Source organism: Podarcis gaigeae (assembly GCF_964106915.1).
Source record: "Podarcis gaigeae genome assembly, chromosome: 13".
NCBI classification, from domain to species: domain Eukaryota; kingdom Metazoa; phylum Chordata; class Lepidosauria; order Squamata; family Lacertidae; genus Podarcis; species Podarcis gaigeae.
Genome location: NC_139689.1, coordinates 47058467 through 47080335, shown reverse-complemented (window position 1 = coordinate 47080335; position 21869 = coordinate 47058467). Strand labels below are relative to the sequence as shown.

The 21869-nt window shown below is 47.3% G+C and overlaps 1 protein-coding gene across 1 annotated transcript; it reads left to right on the top strand.

The window, feature by feature from the left end:
- Window positions 1-3296: 3296 nt before the first annotated feature.
- FOXI3 (forkhead box I3) lies at window positions 3297-21478 on the top strand (the record flags this gene model as incomplete). The annotated part of the gene is made up of 3 exons (XM_083709634.1): window positions 3297-4032; window positions 17928-20463; window positions 20641-21478. The coding sequence occupies 2 exons, from the start codon at window positions 3297-3299 to the stop codon at window positions 18497-18499; spliced, it is 1308 nt and encodes a 435-aa protein (XP_083565760.1). The 3' UTR covers window positions 18500-20463; window positions 20641-21478.
- Window positions 21479-21869: the final 391 nt, after the last annotated feature.

Here is a 21869-nt window from a genome sequence, read left to right as displayed (position 1 = left end):
AGAACTGTGCCAAATCACGTGTGAACCAGCCCATGCTCACCACGAAGCCAAGCGCGCTGGACTCTGCCTGTGCCTAATAGTTGAAAAGGCCCGGCGTTTATCCTCCTTTTTGGAACAGAAAAAGCGCACTGGTTTTCCAGCGAGCCTCTTCCTCTAACCCAAACTAAGATGCACAGAGAGACGCACGTCTAGTTTCACCCCGTTTACATTGGGCTTCTGGCCAAGTTGTAATGCGCGTCGGATACCTGTGGGGGGCTCGTGGTTATGGGAACGCACCCCGAAGCCAACTTCTCCGAATTAAAGCTCTGAAATGGGACCAGTCCGTCTCCCTTCCGCGCACCCCGCTCCTCCACCGCGATCGCCAGGGCTTACGAATAAACAGCAACACACTAGTACTTCCTTAGCATTAAATGTGTCGACCGAAAGTTAGAGCACTATCTTTCGTGAGAAAAATGTCCTTTGCATTAAAAAGAGTTGTCTTTAGCATATTTATTCGTTCTCGTGCTTCCTTACACCATATTTCACTTTGGGAATTTTTTATTTTATTTTTACAAGGGATGCTTCTTCTTACTAAAAAAATTGCCTAGCTAGCATAAAAGGCCACGCCACGAAGGGAGAAAAAAACCAAAAAACATTGTCCTGATAAATCCGAAGGGCATTTGTATATGTTGGGGGGCGGAGAAGGAACTGCTGTAAAATAAACTATATTGGCTTTCAATACGAGAAAAGCGCACCGCAGTTTTACGCACGCTCGTTTTCTTGGCTTCAAGGCAGCGAATGGGCCTTTTTGCTACCAGGGTTTATTTAATTCTGGCTGGATCAGAGCCTCAGATTTTCCTCCCGCTCCACTGCCCTGAATTTTTGCACACACACAAACACATATATATAAAGGAGAGAGATTTGGATACAAGCCTCGGTGATTTAAATAGAAATTGCTTTTCGAGCCACCGTTGTGCTCAGAATGAGGCTTTTAAGTGCCTACGAATAAACTTTAAAGTAGGCTGCTACGAAGGCGCTTCCGCAGGAGAATATTTACAAAAAATAAAATAAAAGCATCCGTCCCTGAACAGCAGGGATGAAATATTCTGATTTTCTCTCTCTCTTTCTCTTTGCAACCGATTTATTTTCCTCCCCGCAGAAAAGATGGCTCCAAAATCGTTGTTCGGATCATTTGCAGGGTAGCTGTTTTTTAAGAAAAGAACACTTTGAAAATTCTGCTTTTCGCGAGAATAGCGCCAGAAATAAAAAGGGGAAATTTTAAACTGAGTGGAGTTGGTAAGAAAGCCATTTATCTTCGAAAGTTTGCCATTGCCTTGCCGTTTTCTGCCCAATAGCCCTGCGAGTCCGGTGTGGCGAGGTGCGAACGCGTGCAAATTTTGAGTGGCAGAAAAGCTTCAGAAATGCCTTTTACGCACCAGTAAAATGGCAGAGGAAAATAGTGGTCAACTACATCATAAATAGTTCGGACGGGGATTGAGTATTCAAGGCAATCCCAGAGCAGGGATCAGGAATTAACACGCAGTTCTGCTCATGGTTTCTTGGAAGGGTGTCCCATGAAGTACACTGGGATTTACTCTCATGTAAGTGCCTCGTGGTGTGTAGGATCTCACCCTGAGAAACGGCCTCTTCTGATCTCAGGGTGGAACCAAAATATAGTAGATGCACAGAAATCTCTTCTGAATGTTTCAGGGAAATCGAAATGATTACTAAAAATGTATATATTTTTTAAAAAACTGTTCAAGGCACCAATGCGTCGTCATCCGCGTACGATACAATTTCATCAAGTAATTTCTTTTTTTAAAAATCAGGTAATTTTCTTTATGCACACCTGTTGACTCACAACTGAAAGCAGGTTTTCAAAACCACGTGTTTCTTGGATATCCAGCCAAGGGAGTGCTGTTTAATTCCTTGTTAATGATGATTAATGAGGCATCTGTACCTCGTGGATGAATTCTGATCAAAACGGTACTCTTCAGGTGCTTTCTGCCTTGCAAGATTTCGTAATATATTCTTCCTCGCCGATTCTAATTTTATTTCGTTTGTTAATTAAAAGATAGACACCTGGGAGAGCTGTAGAGCTAAACATCTGAAGGCAACTGCTACATGCGGCGGGAGATAAAAGGCGCTGGATTCCCCAAAATTAGAAATGTCACGAGTAAAACAACTGAATTGTTTCTCACGAACTAGGGATGTTGGGGACGCAGAATTCGGTCTCCAAAACTGCATATAATGAACGCCAAAGATTGGAGAATCGAGGGCGTGATATATTATTATTATTATTATTATTATTATTATTATTATTATTATTATTATTATATTAATTAACCGAGTTGATCAGACATTGGAAATAGAAAACTGAGTCTCAAATAAAATGAAGTTGAGCGTCCGGGGGGGGGGGTGAGTGCGAGCTGATTTTGTTTCATCTTTGGGCCAAGCAAAGTGATTATTTACACGGTGTAATATAATTTGCACCCATCCTGTTTGGCCAGGGGGAGTGATGGAATGGGCTTCCGGGGCGCTGCAACGCGAACACGCGTACACGCAGGTTGCATGAAGTATTCTCCCTGGAGTCGATCCTGAAACGCCTTTCGAATCGCTTTCCTTGGGACCCAAAGCCCCACTGACACAAACCCTTCCAACTCCAGACTCCCGGAAAGACCAAGTTTCGCTTGTAGTCGAAAAGTTCTCTGCGTTCGTTCTTCCCTCGCCTCCCAAGGCAGCTGCAAGGGCGCAGCAACTTCGGAGAGGCGAGGGTCCCCGCAGACACGAAGCGGGGAGCCTGAGCTGGGGCGAAAAGGGCCGTCCTGTTACTCAGAAGTAAGCCCCGTCGAAAGCGCGCGGCCAGCATCTCCGGCGAAAAGATGCGCTGGGACTGAGATCCCCCTCATTCTACCAACACATTCAACTCATTGGTCCCCCCCGCAACCTGTCCCACGTTCACTTTAATTCCACCCTCCCCCCGACGGGCAGAAGCAAGGCTTGTCGATCCACAAGCGCTTCGCCGAGAGAGGAGGAGCGGAGGAGGGGACCCCCGGGGCGACCGAGGCCAAGGGACCAGATCCCCCTCCCTGGCAGCGGCGGCGCCTCCGCCCGCCCCGTCGACGGGCTGCAGCCGCGCCACAGCCCCTCCTTCTGGGATCAGCCAGCCCCGGGCCCCGGGCCGGGAGGCTGGGCAAAGCGCGCGGGGGCTATAAGGCTCGTCGACGGCGGCAGAGAGGCAGCCCCCTCCAGGCTGGCCCAGACGGCTCTGGGCGGGGACTGGTCCGCCTTCGCCGCGCCTCCCTGCCGCCTGGGCCATGAGCGCCCGCGAGCTGCCTCGCCAGCCCGTACCCCGCGCTCCTCGCTCGCCCCCGACGGCGCCCGGCAGCCCCTTGGCGCCTTGGTCTCGGAGCAGTAGCAGCGCCCGGGACGCTCCCGCCATGGCCGTCTACTGCAGCGAGGCTTTCAGCGTGTATCCCCAAGCAGCAGCAGCCGCGGCGGCTGCGGGCACGTCGGGGCAGAGGCAGCCGGGCGCCGCCTACGCGCTGGGCGACTACGGGCCACCGCCGGGCGCGGGGGGCTACTTGTGGGGGGTGAGCGGAGGGGGCCCCTACGTGCCCAGCGGAGGGGGCGTCGGGGGTACCGCAGGAGGAGCAGCAGCAGCAGGAGGAGGTGGCGGTCCCGGGGGCTCGGGAGCCCCTTTCCTGCCCTACGGCTGCCCGCCGAGGGGCGTCGGGGCGCCGGCGCTCTTGGGCTCGGCTGCGGGGCCAGCGGGCGGCTCCGGGGCGCCGTCGGAGCTGGGCTGGCTGAGCCTGGCCAGCCAGGAGGAGCTGCTGCGCCTGGTGCGCCCACCCTACTCCTACTCTGCGCTCATCGCCATGGCTATCCAGAGCGCGCCCGAGCGCAAGCTGACGCTCAGCCACATCTACCAGTACGTGGCCGAGAATTTCCCCTTCTACAAGCGCAGCAAGGCCGGCTGGCAGAACTCCATCCGACACAACCTCAGCCTCAACGACTGCTTCCGAAAGGTGCCCCGCGACGAGGACGACCCCGGTGGGTGCATCGCCGCGCGTGGGGATGGCGGGGAAGCGGGTGAAAGAGTGCCTCTGAGCATGGGTGGAGAGGTCCACGAAGGCAGGTGTCCCCCGCCAGACCAGGCTAGCATATCCCCCCCCAAAACACGGAATTTTAGGGTTGGGAGAGAGACCCCATCTGCATTTGCAGGAATCTCAAAGCATCCTTAGCTGAGATTTTTAAAGTCAAATTTAAAACTTCTTCCCTCCCCCCAAATTTTGTTTATTGGTTTTCACAATATTATAAACAAACAAACACATAAGACAAACAAACATAAATCATAGCCTTCTTGAAAATGACACTTATTAATTTTGTTAAGTGACTTCCCCGCTTCCCCTTGGCTGAATTTCATTGCATGTCCTTTTAACAGTTTCCCAAATCACAATTCTTATAAAATTTAACTTGAACATGAACATCCTTAAATCTTCACCTTATGAAATTAAACATATTAATTCATCACTTAACATAAATAAAATCCTAAGCCAATTAAGTATCTGCAAACTGTTTTCAGTTAATTTAACTTAACATATTTAACTAAATATTAAATTTGATCCACTCTTCTTAACCTTACCTAATGGAGGCTGCTCAATCTTTTATATGTCGTGTGCATTTATTATGTCTGGACATTTTTTGTTGTGGCCTAAAAATTATGCCCATAAAGGGTGAATGAATGAATGAATGAACTAAAGTATCTGATCCCGATGTCAAAACATTCTCCTCTTGTTCCTGACCTAGATCTTCCCTGACCCCTCCTTCCCTGGCTGGGAGACGAGGCACCATTTTGGGGTGCTCCTTAGGTGCCGAAATCCCACTGGCCCCTCACATTGCCTGGGTCCTGGGGTGTAGGTCAATACCCTGCTTTTCTTTTAAAGAGTAACTTCCGGCGGGACTCAGGAGGAGACCTAGAGTGGTTCCCAAGTCCTAAACAGATCAACTTGGAAAGCCGGTGTCAGTGATCCGAGGCAGTTGTGCGGAAGTGAGTGCCATTAGTTAACTTGCAGAGGACTTTGCCACACCATGCTGGTAGCGGTTTAATCAGAAGTAAGTCCCAGGCTCAATGGGCCTAACTAAATACACACTGATGCATCTGTGCAATGCAGTCCTCTTCGTGCTTATAGGATTGCGCTGCTAGTGTCCTTAGGATCAGGTGGTAAGCTTTACAGATGGCCTGCCGCTAAACATCACTTCATTCAAAAGAGGGACCCCCTTAATCTTTTCTATTTGCCAAGCATGTTTGCACGCACTCCCCCCCCCCCCGCCATTCCTTAAGGGAAGTTAGGATTTTGGACCTCGATAGCTGGCAATATTTCAGGATTAATTACGGCAGAGTGAAAGGGATGTGATCTATGTGTGGTATGCGTTCAGCTCTCTCCAATTCTTCATGCCTTGGAGCCATGCGCTTTCCTGCTGAAAGAAGCGGAGATTTCTTCGGCCTTGGAAAGGAACTTCGTTTTCCGATCAAATAAGGTGCGTTATCGCACCCAGTTCGTAGTAACGGTCTTCCTTTGTACATGGGAGAATTAGAAATACTTGCTCACATGCGCGCCGGCACATAGATTTGTTCTGGGAATAAGCACCCTGTCTTAAGTGATCTCAGTGCAAGCTCTGTGGAGTTTGATTCTTGAATACATGCTCTTTTGCCTTAGTCCCAATCTTGTGCATTTTGTTTTCTAGTTACAAAATGGCTTCTGTCAGCATCCTATGGGAGACAGCAATAGCTTAGTCATAGTGCGTCTGCTTTGAACGCAGAAGCTCCCATGTCCTGGGATTTTTGGATAAAGAACGGTATATAAACTGAACACATAAATAAATGTTCAAACTCCGGCATCTCCTGAGAAGTCTGAAACCCTGGATAACCTTTGCTGGTTAATGTAAACAGTAAAGTGCTGATGGACTGAGCGTAAGAGAGCTTCTTATGTCTAGATGCCCATGGAAATCATAAGAAGCCATTTGCTTCATAGAAGGATTTCTATCCCCTTTCTGCCTTTTTAGAAAACAAACAAACCCCAAATGGTATGCAATGCATATTTAAGAAATGAATTGCTCCCAGTTAGCTGATAGATGAAAAATTGAAGATCTTTTCCCTCCCTCCATCTGAAATATAAGGACAATAATTCTGATCTAATTGTTAAGGATTCTTGAGGTAAAGTTTGTGATGTGCCTTGAATACACAGAAGTTCCCTATAAACTCTGCTGATAATCCCCTAACTGGGAGTTTTGGTACATGAATTTGCCATTGGGCATTAAGTTAGCAACTTTGTTGACAACCTCGATGATTTCTGCGTACCACATACAGAGTAAAAGAGTGCTGCAAAGGGCAGCTGCTGCTCAGCTCTTTTTAGGCATGCTAATCTGTTCACAGGGCCACCAAAATTAAATACTAGTTGCTGCCCATTTCCATCCATACAAATGCAGTAAAAGGCTGAGATGTTTGGGGAGCTGGTCACCCCCTTTTCTCCGAGCCTATATCTTCACACTCTTCGCAGTTTTTAGATAACTGCTAGATGTCTGGCCCGCAGATTGAAATCACAGTTAAGTAGCAACACTGTTCGCATGTTTCTACATAGACTGCTATTCTTCGTTTTCTTTTTGAAGAAATTAAATAGCAGTTGCGGTGTGTGTGGAGGTTTAACTTCCATCGTGGCCCCGATCTGGATTTCCACACAAACACACCTGCAGCTGTTATTTGCGTCGAAAATACACAGTAATGCAGTTGTTGAGCTATGTGTGACTGATGTCTCAGTTCATTTGGCCCTTGGTCCCAGAGAAACGCACCTGTGGCAACAGACCACAGAAAGCTAAAGGCTTCTTTCTCCCATTGATCTAAAATCATGCACCCTTTTATATGTGGATGGGCTGACATGTGAACAGGCCAAACATGGCCGCCTCTGTCGCATCTAATATGAGCCTCGGCTCACAGCTTTGTTTTGTTTCCACTTGTAGTTCTAGTCTATGCAGCTTGTAAAAATCATTTTATATGGACATGCAGGATAAAAATAATAGGGGAACATAGCATTTGTATGAACTAAATGCATAATAATAATAATAATAATAATAATAATTAATAATTTATACGCTACCCATCTGGCTGGGCTTCCCCAGCCACTCTGGGTGGCTTTGGGACTAACTTTTTGGCCCTGTATGCATTTTTTGTAAGAATTATTACTTATTTTGCAAAAATTATATACCACTTAACTAAAAGGAAGTTGTTTTCATAAAATAGAATTAAAAAAATTCATTTTAACAAATCCGTAAAAGACTGTAAAAACAGTAAGCATAATGAAATTATCAGAGTATAGGTACAACAGACAGTGTTTTAAAAAGCTAATGCTCGTGATAAAATTAGTTTCCTAGGTAGATATAAAGATTTTTTTAAAAAAAATTAACAATAAAAAAGCTGGAACAATGTGCGACAACTTTAATATAGCTTGTCATAAAATTGCAACAAAGTGAAACAGCAGAGCAGCAGCAGCAGCAAAAACATTCTCCTGATTTATGACACTTCACCCCTCCCCAAAGGCTTGGACAAAGATGTTCATCATCACCTGGCGATGAAAAGGAAACAGCGCTGCGGCGAGACACACCCCAGAGCGGGGGCTTTTCCGTAGGCACAAAGCTGCCGCGGAAAAAGCCCTTACTGGTCTGGAGTGCCCATCATTCCTGACCGTTGGCCTTACTGCCCAGGGCTGGCGTGCGTATGAGCCTGACAACAGCCTGCTCTTGCATCAGACGCGACTTGGGCCAGCCCAAGCTCAAGACATTTTGCCACCCGAGGCAAAGAGCAAGATGGAGTTCCACAGACAGAAGCCGACTGGACTGGAAGCTGGACCAGAATTTCAGGCAGCCGGCTAGTTTAGGGGTTCCCGGACATATCCAGGTCTGTACCCCAACAGAGGGAAATGGCCAGGAGCAACTGTTGTGGGTAGTTGCTGTCACTGCCCCCAGCATCTGACGCCTAAAGCGACTGTCCCGCTTTGCCAAACGGAAGTGCCGTTCCCGAACGCCGTGTTCCTTGGCAGTCAGGTTGAGATGGTGAGTTTGCAAAGCGCTGCCCTAAGATGAATCCTGTGCCGCAGATGATGACTTTTTTAGTGAAAGAAAAACCAATGGCTCAAGCAAGCACTAGGGAGGAATGGGTTAGAGTTTCTGTTTGGAGAAGCATTGCTCTTGCACATTGAGCGAGGCAGGGAAGCTGACCTGGACAAAGAGGCAAGAAGGAGAAGCTTGCTGAGGTGCCTGGCTAAAAGTTGTGCTCCCTTCCCAGAGAAAATTACCTCAGCGGTTAGGAAACCTAGCTGTACACAGCTGCACACAAACATAGATTGTGTACGTAGATGTACACAGTCACACTTTCTCACTTGCCGCAAAATATTTTCCGGGGATAAATTTGTAACTGAGAAGATGGGCTGCAGCTTAAATTAAAATTGGGGATCCCTCCTTTCGTGAGCAACCATGAGGAGGAGAAGAAAGGGCAGTTATTTCCTTCAGGTGAACCACAATCTACAGATCCCCAGCTTTCATTTTTCTTTTTTCAAAGAAAGAGTGCGTTTCTAGCATTCGTAGAACCTGAGATATGAGGCAAAATGTACAATTCTCCATTTTTTCGGTGAGAAAAAAAGGTTCCTCAGTGTGTTCTCCTCCCAAATTTGGATACCCATGCCCCGGGCGATGTGGGGCTTGTTATGCCAGACTGTTATGTCAGTCGTTCTTTGAGGGGCATTTGTGGGTGTTATTGACGATGGCAAGAGAGAAACTGGGGACATCACATGTGTGTGTGTCAGGGGTGGGAGAAGATCCAGTGGCATAGCGTGGGTTGTCAGCACCCGGGGCAAGACAAGTAATTTGTGCCCCCTAATCCGTGGATTTGCGCCCCCTAACCCTAACCCCCAGATGTTGCGCCCGGTGCAGCCGGCCCCCCTGCACCCCTGCACCCCTCACGCTACGCCACTGAGAAGATGCCACCTTCTCCTACATCCACGGAGGTGTTCAAGTGCCCGTTCAAATGGCCGTACAAGGAATGTGGCTAATACAATTTCTCCAGATGGCTTGAACAAGTGTTACAAGTGGGGATCTTGAACAGAAAAATAATAATCTGCAGCTTAGAAAGACTTAATTTCAGATGAACGAGGCAGGGATTTAAGGGTGATGCGCATCCTGAACGCTTGTCGACTTCAGATTTTAACAGCTGTTATAATTGGCTAGAAATCCTCCTCTTTCATAACAAGAAACCAGCTTCTGACCGTCATGGTTCATTGCGAGAGCTGGGAAAGTATGCTTAAAAACAGACTTATCTTTTAAAGTACTGGTGTGTGCTTTTAAAACCAACTCGTGAACACATGATCTTTGGGACAGTTTGCAGGTGGGAGATTCTGGAAGAGTAGGTTGGGAAGAGAAGAGGCTCTCTGTCGTGATGTAGATGGTATTAAGTTTGGCCGTGGGGGAGCCAGACTCATAACCTTGCTCAACCAAGAATGCTACTTCCATCACAGGGCCAGCCAATGGGGTGCTCTCCAGATGTTGAACTACAACTCCCATCATCCCTGGCCATTGGTCATGTGGACTGGGACTGATGGGAGTCATAGTCCAACCACATCTGTCCTGCTTTTATTCCAATTGCTGCCTAATCTACCTCCCCAGTTGGTGGTTGTTGTTTATAAATGAGACAGTAGTTCTGGGCTATGTGTGTCTTGTACGCAGCTGGCTAGGAGGCAAACGCACAACACCCATTGACAAAATCAGCTTCCAGTTACTGAGGAAAAATTGGTGAAGAGATATCATGTAATTTCTGTATGTGAGGTTTAGTTCACCTTTTGAGCCTCCCTAGAAACCTCATCTTATCATTGTTACAGCAGAAGAGAATACAGTGGTACCTGGGTTAAGTACTTAATTCGTTCTGGAGGTCCATTCTTAACCTGAAACTGTTCTTAACCTGAAGCACCACTTTAGCAAATGGGACCTCCTGCTGCTGCCGCCGCACAATTTATGTTCTCATCCTGAAGCAAAGTTCTTAACCCGAGGTACTATTTCCGGGTTAGCGGAGTCTGTAACCTGAAGCGTATGTAACCTGAAGCGTATGTAACCTGAAGCGTATGTAACCCGAGGTACCACTGTACTACAAATGAAGCACCTTGATCCATGTAGGATTTTTCTGGGGGTACGCATACCCCTAAACATTTTTGTGAATCTAAGTTTGGCCTCATTGAGGGGCAGTATTTCAATATGAGTTGGAAAATGAGAGGGACGCGGGTGGCGCTGTGGGTTAAACCACAGAGCCTAGGACTTGCCAATCAGAAGGTCGGCGGTTCGAATCCCCGCAACGGGGCGAGCTCCCGTTGCTCAGTCCCTGCTCCTGCCCACCTAGCAGTTCAAAGGCACATCAAAGTGCAAGTAGATAAATAGGTACCGCTCTGGCGGGAAGGTAAACGGCGTTTCCGTGCACTGCTCTGGTTTCGCCAGAAGCGGCTTAGTCATGACCCAGAAAAACTGTCTGTGGAGCGGACAAACTCTGGCTCCCTTGGCCTGTAAAGTGGGATGAGTACCTCAACCCCAGAGTCGTTTGTGACTGGACTTAATTGTCAGGGGTCCCTTTACCTTTAGGAAAATGAGAGTACCCCTAAACATTTTTTTTAGAAGAAAAAAAGCACTGTGTGTAAGCCTGAGGTGGAAGACAGTAGATTGGGATCTGCTGGTAGATCTTTGAACGATATGATTCCTGAGTTGTTTAGCGATGAAAAGAACTTTCCCCCCTCTGAAATTAAGCTGCCAAAATGAAGAAAGCTAACCGGGAGTGGACTTTGGTGTGAAAGGAGCCGAGTTCAGTTCTGGCGCTGAAAACAAATTCCTAAGCGCAGCACACAGAATTCTAGAGTCGGAAGGGACCCCAGGGGTCATCCATTCCAACCCGCTGCAAAACAGGAATCCTACCCACAGCCAACCCTTGGTGGGTCCGAACCACCAACTTTCTGGTTAACAGCCAGACACACGGACTCATTGCGAAACAGAGGTGCTCAGAGGCACTCCGTAATGGAGCACTAGGGGCAAAAACCTCCAGAAATGATTCAACAAATCTGAAGTCCGCTTGCTCTGATATACAGTTCGACTCACAGGCTGATTGAAGCAAAAGCCGTTTTACGCTTCATATATTAAACTGCAGTGTAGAATGTCAACTGCAACAGTTTTCTTAGCAAGAAGGATTGAACATGTCTGCTTTTCCGCATTTGTTCACTGCTTCCAGCTTTGTTTACCGTTAAAAACAAAAAAGGCAAACAGTGATGGAGAACCTGTGGCCATTTACTGTATTTTTTGCTCTATAAGACTCACTTTTTCCCTCCTAAAAAGTAAGGGGAAATGTGTGTGCGTCTTATGGAGTGAATGCAGGCTGCACAGCTATTACAGAAACCAGAACAGCAAGAGGGATTGCTGCTTTCACTGCGCAGCGATCCCTCTTGCTGTTCTGGCTTCTGAGATTCAGAATATTTTTTTTTCTTGTTTTCCTCCTCCAAAAACTAGGTGCGTCTTGTGGTCTGGTGTGTCTTATAGAGCAAAAAATACGGTAGATTTTGTTGGATCCCGGTTCCCATCAGCTGTGTGAATCGTTTGTTAGAAGTTGCGTGGTTTCAGAGCCTCAAAGGGAACAACACACTGATTAAGGAAATGATTTATTTCAGTTGTAATAAAATATTTGGCCTCTGATGCCCTGCCCTTTGCAGAACAAAGGATACCCAGTTTAATGAGCAGCAAGCATATGGGAGAAGTGAGATACTAAGTAGTGCAGACAGGACTGTGGCTTAGGAGGTGCATTGAAGGTGGGATTTAAATAAAGGCTTCCGTAATTTTTCAGCCGGCTGCTCCTGAAGGTTGGGGGATGTTCTGAAGTGGTCTTGTGCGAGTGCGAGCACTGGAATTGAAAGCGAAAATTGGGAAGTCTGTGTGTTTGTATGTGTGCGCATGTAGTATGTATGCACATAGCTCTTTGGATCCTGGCCAGAACAGGGCTGGATTTAGGTTTGATGAGGCCCTAAGCTCCAGAAGGTAATGGGGTCCTTTATATGTCCAGCTGTCCTTTGTCAACAACAAATTTCCGCTGTTTTTTGTGTTGAATATATGCTGTATGGTAATTTATGGACCTAATAGCTACCTAAGGCCATTTGCACATACAGCGGTACCTCGTGTTAAGTACTTAATTCGTTCCGGAGGTCCGTTCTTAACCTGAAACTATACTTAACCTGAAGCACCACTTTAGCTAATGGGGCCTCCTGCTGCCGCCGCACCGCCAGAGCACGATTTCTGTTCTCATCCTGAAGCAAATTTCTTAACCTGAAGCACTATTTCTGAGTTAGCGGAGTCTGTAACCTGAAGTGTATGTAACCTGAAGTGTATGTAACCCGAGGTACCACTGTAACAAAATATGTATTTTACCAAAGTGATTGATATAGAAATGAGCAAATCAGTGATATTTTAGGGAGCAGGCTAGCAGGCAGGGCCCATTACTTACATTACAGGAGCCTGCACAACACAAAACACTGTTGCTGTATGTAGGTTTTATCTTATTTGTTTTTTATCTTATGTTTTAGAAATGTACATCCAGTTGTTTTTTCCCTTTAAATTTTTTTGGGGCCCCCAAGAGAGTGGGGCCCTAAGCTATAGCTTGTTTAGCTTATACGTAAATCCGGCACTGGTTATGAATGTGTTACATTCGCTAGTGGAGATTTCGCAGTTTTGTTATACAGCAGCGCGAACTTAACCTGGTAAAAGAAGAGGTTCTAACTCACAAAGTCAAAGTGAGCTGCGATGATTTCTAGAAACAAAGAGCTCAAGTCTGAACGTCCCGATTTAATTTTATAAAGTCGAGACACACTTTTCTCACACATAAAAGCACATCGTGCAAAAGGGGGGGGGGGATACAACGCAAAATTTCACAAAAAGCCAAACGATCTCAAATAAAACATCAGCTTTCAGTCGGTTACTGGGATCTGCAAACCTGAACATTCACTTGGTGACCTAAGTTGCATGCGTTGCTCTCTGGTTAAAATCCTGGGGTATGTTTAGATGATCATGCCCCCATTTGTAGGACTGAGTGTGCTCATTTTGGGTCCAGGCTTGAAGCTTCAACTACAAACATGGGTAAAGATGGTCATTTGCCCGTTTTCTTTTTTATTTATATATATATATATATATATATATATATATATATATATATATAAAATTTTTATTGATTTTAACATATAAATTATAAAATGTACCACAAAACTTATCACTTGTACAATCTTTTTAGACTTCCATCAGCACCTCTGGTGATCCACCGTTTTAACCACTTCTTATGCATTTCTTAACTTTATATTGCCTTTACATCTCTTAACAGATCACCCTCCCCCTCCTCCATTTTTGCAATACTTCCAATAACACTCCTCACAAAACATCTTGCAAACCTACAAACGTCGTCTGATCTTCACAAATACTTTTCAAATAGTCCGTAAATTTACTCCAGTCTTCCGTGAATTTCTGGTCCCGCCGGTTTCGAATCCTTCCTGTTAGTTTACCTAGTTCTGCATAGTCCATTGACTTCATCTTCCATTCTTCAATCGTCGGTAATTCTTCTTGCTTCCATTTTGGGCCAGTGATATTCTTGCTGCTGTTATTGCATATAAAAAGAGCTTATATTCCTTTCTATTTATATCACCCCCAACAATGCCCAGTAAAAATTTGCCCGTTTTCTTAAATGGAAACCCTTATCGGAAGCCAAGTCTTAGTAGCAACCTGTCTTTCAAACTTGGTTAGGTGGTATCTGGCGAAAAATACAATCACTGCTCCGAAGTTTCCTACTATTGACCAAACACTAGGGTCATGACCCAGGAGCTCCTGTGTGGCTGTGTGAGACTGATGGGGACCCCATATTCTGCTCCCTCCCCAATTGCAATATGCCCAACTATTTTGTGCTGTGGGAGCTTCATGCATTCTTCCCGTATGTGGATAAGAACACAGTTAACAGCCAGATGCCTTTGGGTAGACAGGACCTGGGTGCAACAACACTCTCTCGGATTGTGATTCCCGGCTACTGGAACTCGGGGCGCCCTGCCTTCCGTGGGGTAGAAAAATGGGACCAGTAGCTCCCTTTCTTCCCATAGTCATAGAATCATAGAATCATAGAATCATAGAGTTGGAAGAGACCACAAGGGCCATCAAGTCCAACCCCCTGCCAAGCAGGAAACACCATCAGAGCACTCCTGACATATGGTTGTCAAGCCTCTGCTTAAAGACCTCCAAAGAAGGAGACTCCACCACACTCCTTGGCAGCAAATTCCACTGTCAAACAGCTCTTACTGTCAGGAAGTTCTTCCTAATGTTTAGGTGGAATCTTCTTTCTTGTAGTTTGGATCCATTGCTCCGTGTCCGCTTCTCTGGAGCAGCAGAAAACAACCTTTCTCCCTCCTCTATGTGACATCCTTTTATATATTTGAACATGGCTATCATATCACCCCTTAACCTCCTCTTCTCCAGGCTAAACATGCCCAGCTCCCTTAGCCGTTCCTCATAAGGCATCGTTTCCAGTTCTTCCTAATGTTTAGGTGGAATCTTCTTTCTTGTAGTCATTCCTGAAGAGAGCCTGCAGAAGGAAAGTCCAAGTCATTTATAGCTGAAAACGCTTCAGTACTTGGGAGTAGCAAAACACAGAGCAATAGGGCCCACCACTGTTTATTTCCTTGGGGAAATACAGTGGTACCTCGGGTTAAGTACTTAATTCGTTCCGGAGGTTCGTTATTAACCTGAAACTGTTCTTAACCTGATGAATTATTTTGTAAGGTGAAAACAAAAAAAAATATTCCTTCCAGTAGCACCTTACACACTGTATCTGAAGAAGTGTGCATGCACACGAAAGCTCATACCAAGAACTGACTTAGTTGGTCTTTAAGGTGCTACTGGAAGGAATTTTGTTTTGTTTTGACTATGGCAGACCAACACGGCTACCTATCTGTATTTGTAAGGTGAATTATTTGAACTATTGCAAAAATGACAAAGAGGAGAATTATTAGTTAAGATAATTACAGTGGTTCCTCAGGTTCTTAATTCGTTCCAGAGGTCTGTTCTTAACCTGAAACTGTTCTTAACCTGAAGCACCACTTTATCTAATGGGGCCTCCTGCTGCAGCTGCGCCGCCGGAGCACGATTTCTGAGGTAAAGTTCTTAACCCAAGGTACTATTTCTGGGTTAGCGGAGTCTGTAACCTGAAGCGTATGTAACCTGAAGCGTCTGTAACCCGAGGTACCACTGTAAATGTAAGAGCTTGGCATCGAGTTCTTGCATAACAGAAACTTGTTTCAGAGCTGTTTTTTCTCGATTGAACTTCATACGTACCACATGTTTTGGTTGGTGTTAAGTACAATAGGGAATGAATGAGTGAGTATCTACAGTAGTAACTCAGGTTACAAATATTAACAAATATTTATCCATCTTTGCTGAAAGGCATGTGTGTATAGACATACAGTGGTACCTCGGGTCAAGTACTTAATTCGTTCTGGAGGACTGTTCTTAACCTGAAACTGTTCTTAACCTGAAGCACCACTTTAGCTAATGGGGCCTCCTGCTGCCGCCGGGCCGCCGGAGCACAATTTCTGTTCTTATCCTGAAGCAAAGTTCTTAACCCGAGGTACTATTTCTGGGTTAGCGGAGTCTGTAACCTGAAGTGTATGTAACCTGAAGTGTATGTAACCTGAAGCGTATGTAACCCAAGGTACCCTCAAAATAATATCCCTGGTACAGTGGTACCTCGGGTTAAGAACTTAATTCGTTCTGGAGGTCTGTTCTTAACCTGAAACTGTTCTTAACCTGAGGTATCACTTTAGCTAATGGGGCCTCCTGCTGCCACCGCCGCGTCATTTCTGTTCTCATCCTGAAGCAAAGTTCTTAACCCGAGGTACTATTTCTGTGTTAGCGGAGTCTGTAACCTGAGGTACCACTGTATGCCTATTCTTTTCTAGTCCTCGGTATGGGAGCAGGCAGTGCTCCCCCCCCCGCCCCGAAAAATAGGTGCTGGTACTCACCATGAAGTTGTTACAGTAAGTGCCACACCTTTTAACAACAAAGAAAAGAGGTACCGGTACTGTGTACCCTTGAGCACCCCCTGGAAAAAACAACCACTGGGACTGGGAGCCTGTGCCCCCTGGAAATGCTGCTGAACTACAGCTCCCATAATTCCTGACCGCTGCCCATGCTGGTGAGGCTGAAGGGAGATGGATTGCAGCAACATCTGCGTTCCACAGGTTGCCTCGGTGTAATGATCTCCGGCAGGCAAGCAAGCCCCGATAAGAATTCATGAGTCTCTGACAGTTTTATGGTACGTTTATTTACAGTTAAGGACCTGGTCTGTGACCGTAATAATAAATTCATTCAATATTTACAATTAACATCCAGAGTGGAGCTCTGAGCCTTCCGCTCTTAGCTATGAGTCGGTCACTCTGAGTCTCCGCCCCTTTCACAGCATGAAGGGCGCCAGAATCCAGTCCTTCCTCTCTTGTACTTCCGTTGTGTTGTAACCCTTTCAGCTCTTCTGGTTCGGGGAGAAGGTGGGTGAACTCCCCACCCCACCCCCGCTATCAAACAAAGATCCCTCTAAACACTGCCTCCCTCCTGGTTGCATAGCAACCCCCTCAAAGCCGTCTATCTCCTCCCCTCTCTCTGCCTGCGAGCTTTCTGAATCTGCTGCTATATCTGAGTCTAAGAACTTTTGATGAAGGGGGGCCGAACTAACCCACTCCTGCTCTATCCGTGGTTGCAATCCCTTGTCTCCAGAGTCAGACTCTGGCTGCCTCTGTACTGACATTCCTTCATCTCCAGAGTCAGACTCTTCCCAGGCGTTCGATTCAGCCATGTCCCTGACGCTAGGCCTGTAGGACCTTTGTCTCTCTTTGGCATTATCTTAATTACAGCGGTACCTCTGGTTGCAAACGGGATCCGTTCCGGAGCCCTGTTCGCAACATGAGCAGAACGCAACCTATGTCTGCACGTGCATGGGTCACGATTCGTCGCTTCTGCACATGCGTGTGACATCATTTTGAGCGTCTGCGTGAGCGGCAAAACCCGGGAGTAACTCGTTCTGTTACTTCCGGGTCGCCACGGGACGTATCCTGAAATAACACAACCTGAACCGAACGTAACAAGAGGTATGACTGTACTTATAAAGGTATCTATATACCGTTGTGTAATGGTTCTAGGGGTTGCGCGTGCGTAAGTTGCCGCCACTCCTGGCTAGGTTACCTGGTTGAACCCTTTCTGTCTGGACAGCCCTTCACTTCGTGGCTGTCTCAGTCGCTGGCAGAATCCGTCAGTGGACGTTTCTTGAACTTCTTCCAGCAAAGAAGTTCTTTGACGCCAAGTCTCCTCCTACTCTCCCTGCGAGGACGTCTTCTGCGCAGGGAGGGTGTGGGCAGCGGAGGACCCGTGCTCTCCCTGCTGGTCTCCGGTGAGGAGTCCTGGAGCCTCCGCTCCGATTCCCCCATCTGCCCCCCTTCTCCACTGGTGTTATGCTGATTTCCTTCCCCAGCAGATGGGCTGCCTCTCTCCCTACTGGGCCCTTCTCCAGCATCCCTCTGGAGCCTTCCCTCCGCCTCTAGCTCCGATGGCAGTTCCCTGACACGTTGATATCATAAAACTATACCACAGAGGTTTACTACAATAGAAAAACAATGAAACCAAACGACAGCATCTTAAAATGTTTAAAAACAAGTTAACATAAATTACGCATAAATTGTGGACTACGCAACTCCACAAATGTTCGGAATGGGTGGGACGGGACTAAGATGCTATTCGGGGAGTATGCGGTTCTGCAGTCTAAAGGAAAGGCTTCCTTTTTAACCCCTTCCTCTCTTGTCGTCCTCCAGGAAAGGGAAACTACTGGACCTTGGACCCGAACTGTGAGAAAATGTTTGACAACGGGAACTTCCGGCGCAAGCGCAAGCGGCGCTCTGACCCCAGCAGCTCTACAGCGCCAGCCACGGCTTCCACGCTGGGGACTCTGAAGTCGGAGGAAGGCCACGCCATCCCTTTAGTCCCAGGGAAGCCGTGTGGGGAAAGCCCCTCCTCCGATCTGGAGCCGATGGCGTCCATGAGGGACCATTCCAAGAGCGCCTCCCCACCTGTGATCGTCTCGCCCGCAGCCGGATGCCTCAGCAGCTTTTTCAGCAGCATGAACTCGCTGAGCAATGGCGGGCGCCTGGCTGGGAGCCTCGGCGGTGACCTACACCACAGGAACCTCCCTGCGGGACACCCAGGCGGCTGCAGCTTTGCCCAGGAAGTCGCCCCCGCGGAGCAGCTCCAGCGAGTTTCGGCGCCCGCTGCTGCCTACTACAGCCCCTTCCACCCCGGCAGCGGGGGCCAGTCAGGCCAGTACAACCACTTATACAACTTCACAGTCAATAGTCTCATCTATGCCCGGGAGGGCACTGAGGTGTAGGGCCTTAAGGGGTCGCAGGAAGAGGCCAAGTTTACGTTTCTGCACCCAGGAAGAGCGTGCCTTTCTTGTCGTTTCTGAAAACAGACTTCACGCAGGGACAGCTGTAACGCCCAGGAGCGAAAGTGCTTGAAAGATACGGATCTCTCTTTTTCATATATATTGGAATGGGGGAATTGTGCATCCCAACCTGGACTAGACAACTATTTTCCTCCCCATTGCATTTTGCAAACAGGCCACCGAGTTCTGCAAACGAGAGTCGTTCGGACTGAGCAATTGGTGCTGAAATGAAATCAAAATTAGGGCCAAATATAGAAGAAGAGTAGCCGCCGAAGTACGGCTTGTTGCTTGGGTTTGTTGCTTGTTTCTTGAGTCTCTGTTTACAAGTGCTGTGGTGTAAGAGAGACAGATGAAGAGATTTTATGAAGTGCCTTGAAAAATGTAATAGTAATAATAATAATTCTAGTTGCCTTTGCCAGTCATGGCTTATTTGAAGCTTCTCTTAGATCCTAAAGCTGACCTGACAGGTGCTTATATCTATCCACCCCCAGCCCCATTTCTGCAGTCTACAGACAGGCACCAAACTTAGGTTTATTGAGCCCCTGGTGGGCTGGCGATATCGCAAGTGCAGGCCTGCCCTTCTCTATGTATACCACACTGTCTCCTGCTGCAGTTTGTTTCCTGTTATTTGTCTCACTGCCCGCTGTGGTGAAAATACACAATTCACATCATTAATTATACAAATTCAGTTGCCGTTAGGGTTGCCATATTTTGACGAGCAAAACAGAGGACACATTTGCCGACTTCTGCTTTTAACTACAGATCTCTATGACGACTCTCATTTCACATACCGTATTTTTCGCTCTATAAGACACACTTTTTCCCTCCTAAAAAGTAAGGGGAATGTGTGTGCATCTTATGGAGTGAATGCAGGCTGCGCAGCTATCGCTGAAGCCAGAACAGCAAGAGGGATCAGTGCACACCAATCCCTCTTGCTCTCCTGGCTTCAGGGATAGCCACGCAAAGCCTCTTGAGCGCAGCCGGAGCGCTCCTCCCTCTTCGCTCAGGAAGCTTTGCGTTGCTTTCTTGTTTTCCTCCTCTAAAAACTAGGTGTGTCTAATGGTCGGGTGCGTCTTATAGAGCCAAATATACTATACCTATGAAAAGGAGGACATGTCCTGGGAAAAGAGGACGTGTGGCAAACCTAGCGGGTGTTGAGTTATTCCACCCCATTCATTTCATTGCAGAGAAACCACGGCGCAAAGGGGGAGATTGGGGGGTAAACAGTGGCAGAGCAAGCCAGTTGGGCACCTGGGGTGGCGTACGTGCCCTGCCCATGGGGGCACCGTGGGGCCTCCAAAGAGTCTGCCTGCCTCCTCCCACTCAGCCACCCCACAGCTGAGGGGGAGACGGCGGGCGGACCGTTTGGGGCTGTGCGGAGCCTGCAGGGCACTCAAGCCACCGCGTCACTCCCAGGAGAGACACATGGCTTGGGTGCGCTGCAGGCCCCACGGTGAGTGCCGCCCACCATTTTGTCACCCCCTCCCTCTGTGGGGACATCCGGGGCAGACTGCACCTACCACACCCCCTTTGCTACAGCCCTGGGTGTAAAAAATGGCATAATGTTTACAGCAGGGATCAGCAAACCTTTTCAGCAGGGGGCCGGTCCCCTGTCCCTCAGACCTTGTGGGGGGCTGGACTATATTTTGAAGAATAAAATGAACGAATTCCTATGCCCCACAAATAACCCAGAGATACGTTTTAAAGAAAAGCACACATCCTACTCATGTAAAAACACCAGGCAGGCCTCACAAATAACCCAGAGATGTATTTTAAATAAAAGCACACATTCTCCTCATGTAAAAACACGCTGATTCCCGGACCGTCTGCGGGCCGGATTGAGAAGGCGATTGGGCCGCATCCGGCTCCCAGGTCTTAGTTTGCCTACCCGTGCTTTACACAGTGGCGTAGCGTGGGTTGTCAGCACCCGGGGCAAGGCAAGTAATTTGCACCCCCTAACCCGTGGATTTGCGCCCCCTAACCCGTGGATTTGCACCCCCTAACCCTAACCCCCAGATGTTGCGCCCGGTGCGGCCGGCCCCCCCTGCACCCCCCACGCTACGCCACTGGCTTTACAGACTAAGATCAATAGCAGCAGCAAATACTGATTGTATTCGCTGGATTGAATTGTGTTCCAGACATGGGACGAATAAAGGACCTGCCCCGCTATTGTTCCATTAATGGTCGGCATTCTCCGACACCCTTACCTGTCCTAACCCAAATGCTGCAGTCGTGCAGAAGTCTACCTGACGAAAGCTCTGTGGACTTTGGGAGGGGGGACTTTATGCAAGTTTAGCAGCCGTATTTTGCAGCCAAGACTACTAGCACACTTTGTTGAAATCAGTGGGGCTGAGAAAGAAGTCTTGTGGAACAGCCCTCCTGAGACGGTACTACTTCAGAGGTGGCCTATATCTGTATCTCCACATTGACAAGATCTCCTTGCATGTAGAAAACCACCCATGTCCCAGAGAAGGCTAATGCTGTGCTGTTTTTCCTGTGTGCGGGAGCCTGCAAGCACGCAATTCTACACCTGCCTATTGTGAAGCAATCTCAGTAGCTCTAGAAGGGCTGTGTGATTTGACTGCTGTGATCATAAATACTGAGCCCTTGTTTCCATGTGATACATTCAGACCTTGTTGTCAGGATCAGGGATTCATTTGTTTTCTTCTAGCGCAACCACTTTGTTGTAAGCTTAGTACCAAAGACATAAAGTTGTTAGCCTTCCAGTTTGACCAGAACAAAGGCCTTGGGTATATAGGTTTAGTTAATAAAGAATAAAACAAACTTTTTTATACCTACAGTTTTGTAAATTATGACCTTGACATTGTACTTATTTATAATGCTTTTGGGAAAGTTTACTGTTTTGCTTTGGTAGTTTACTAAGGAAATTTAGGCACAATGGGAATAAAATGTTTAAAGTTGTTCCATTTTTTAAAAAAGAAAAGACAAATTCTTCGCCTTCTATTCTTGTGTTTTTGCATTTAGTCCACAAGCTGTTGACATGTGAGCTTGGGAAAACGCTGTTGTTTCATGGACATGACTTCCTTTTTGAGCTCTCAGTTGTGTTGGAATACGTGTCCCATCACCCCTGACTATTGGCTATGCTAATAGCAGCTCATGGAAATTGGAGCCCAACTTCTGGAAGACCAACATGTCGCCCATCCCAGTTTTAGGGTGCAACCTGCTCAGAATGTCTCCTGCACTTTGTTGACATCCGTCCATCTTGAGAGACAATGGAGTATGCCTCTGGAGGTGAAATGACCTCCCTGGGGCACAGGCCTGCACAGGCCCCATTCAAATGAATGGATTTTGC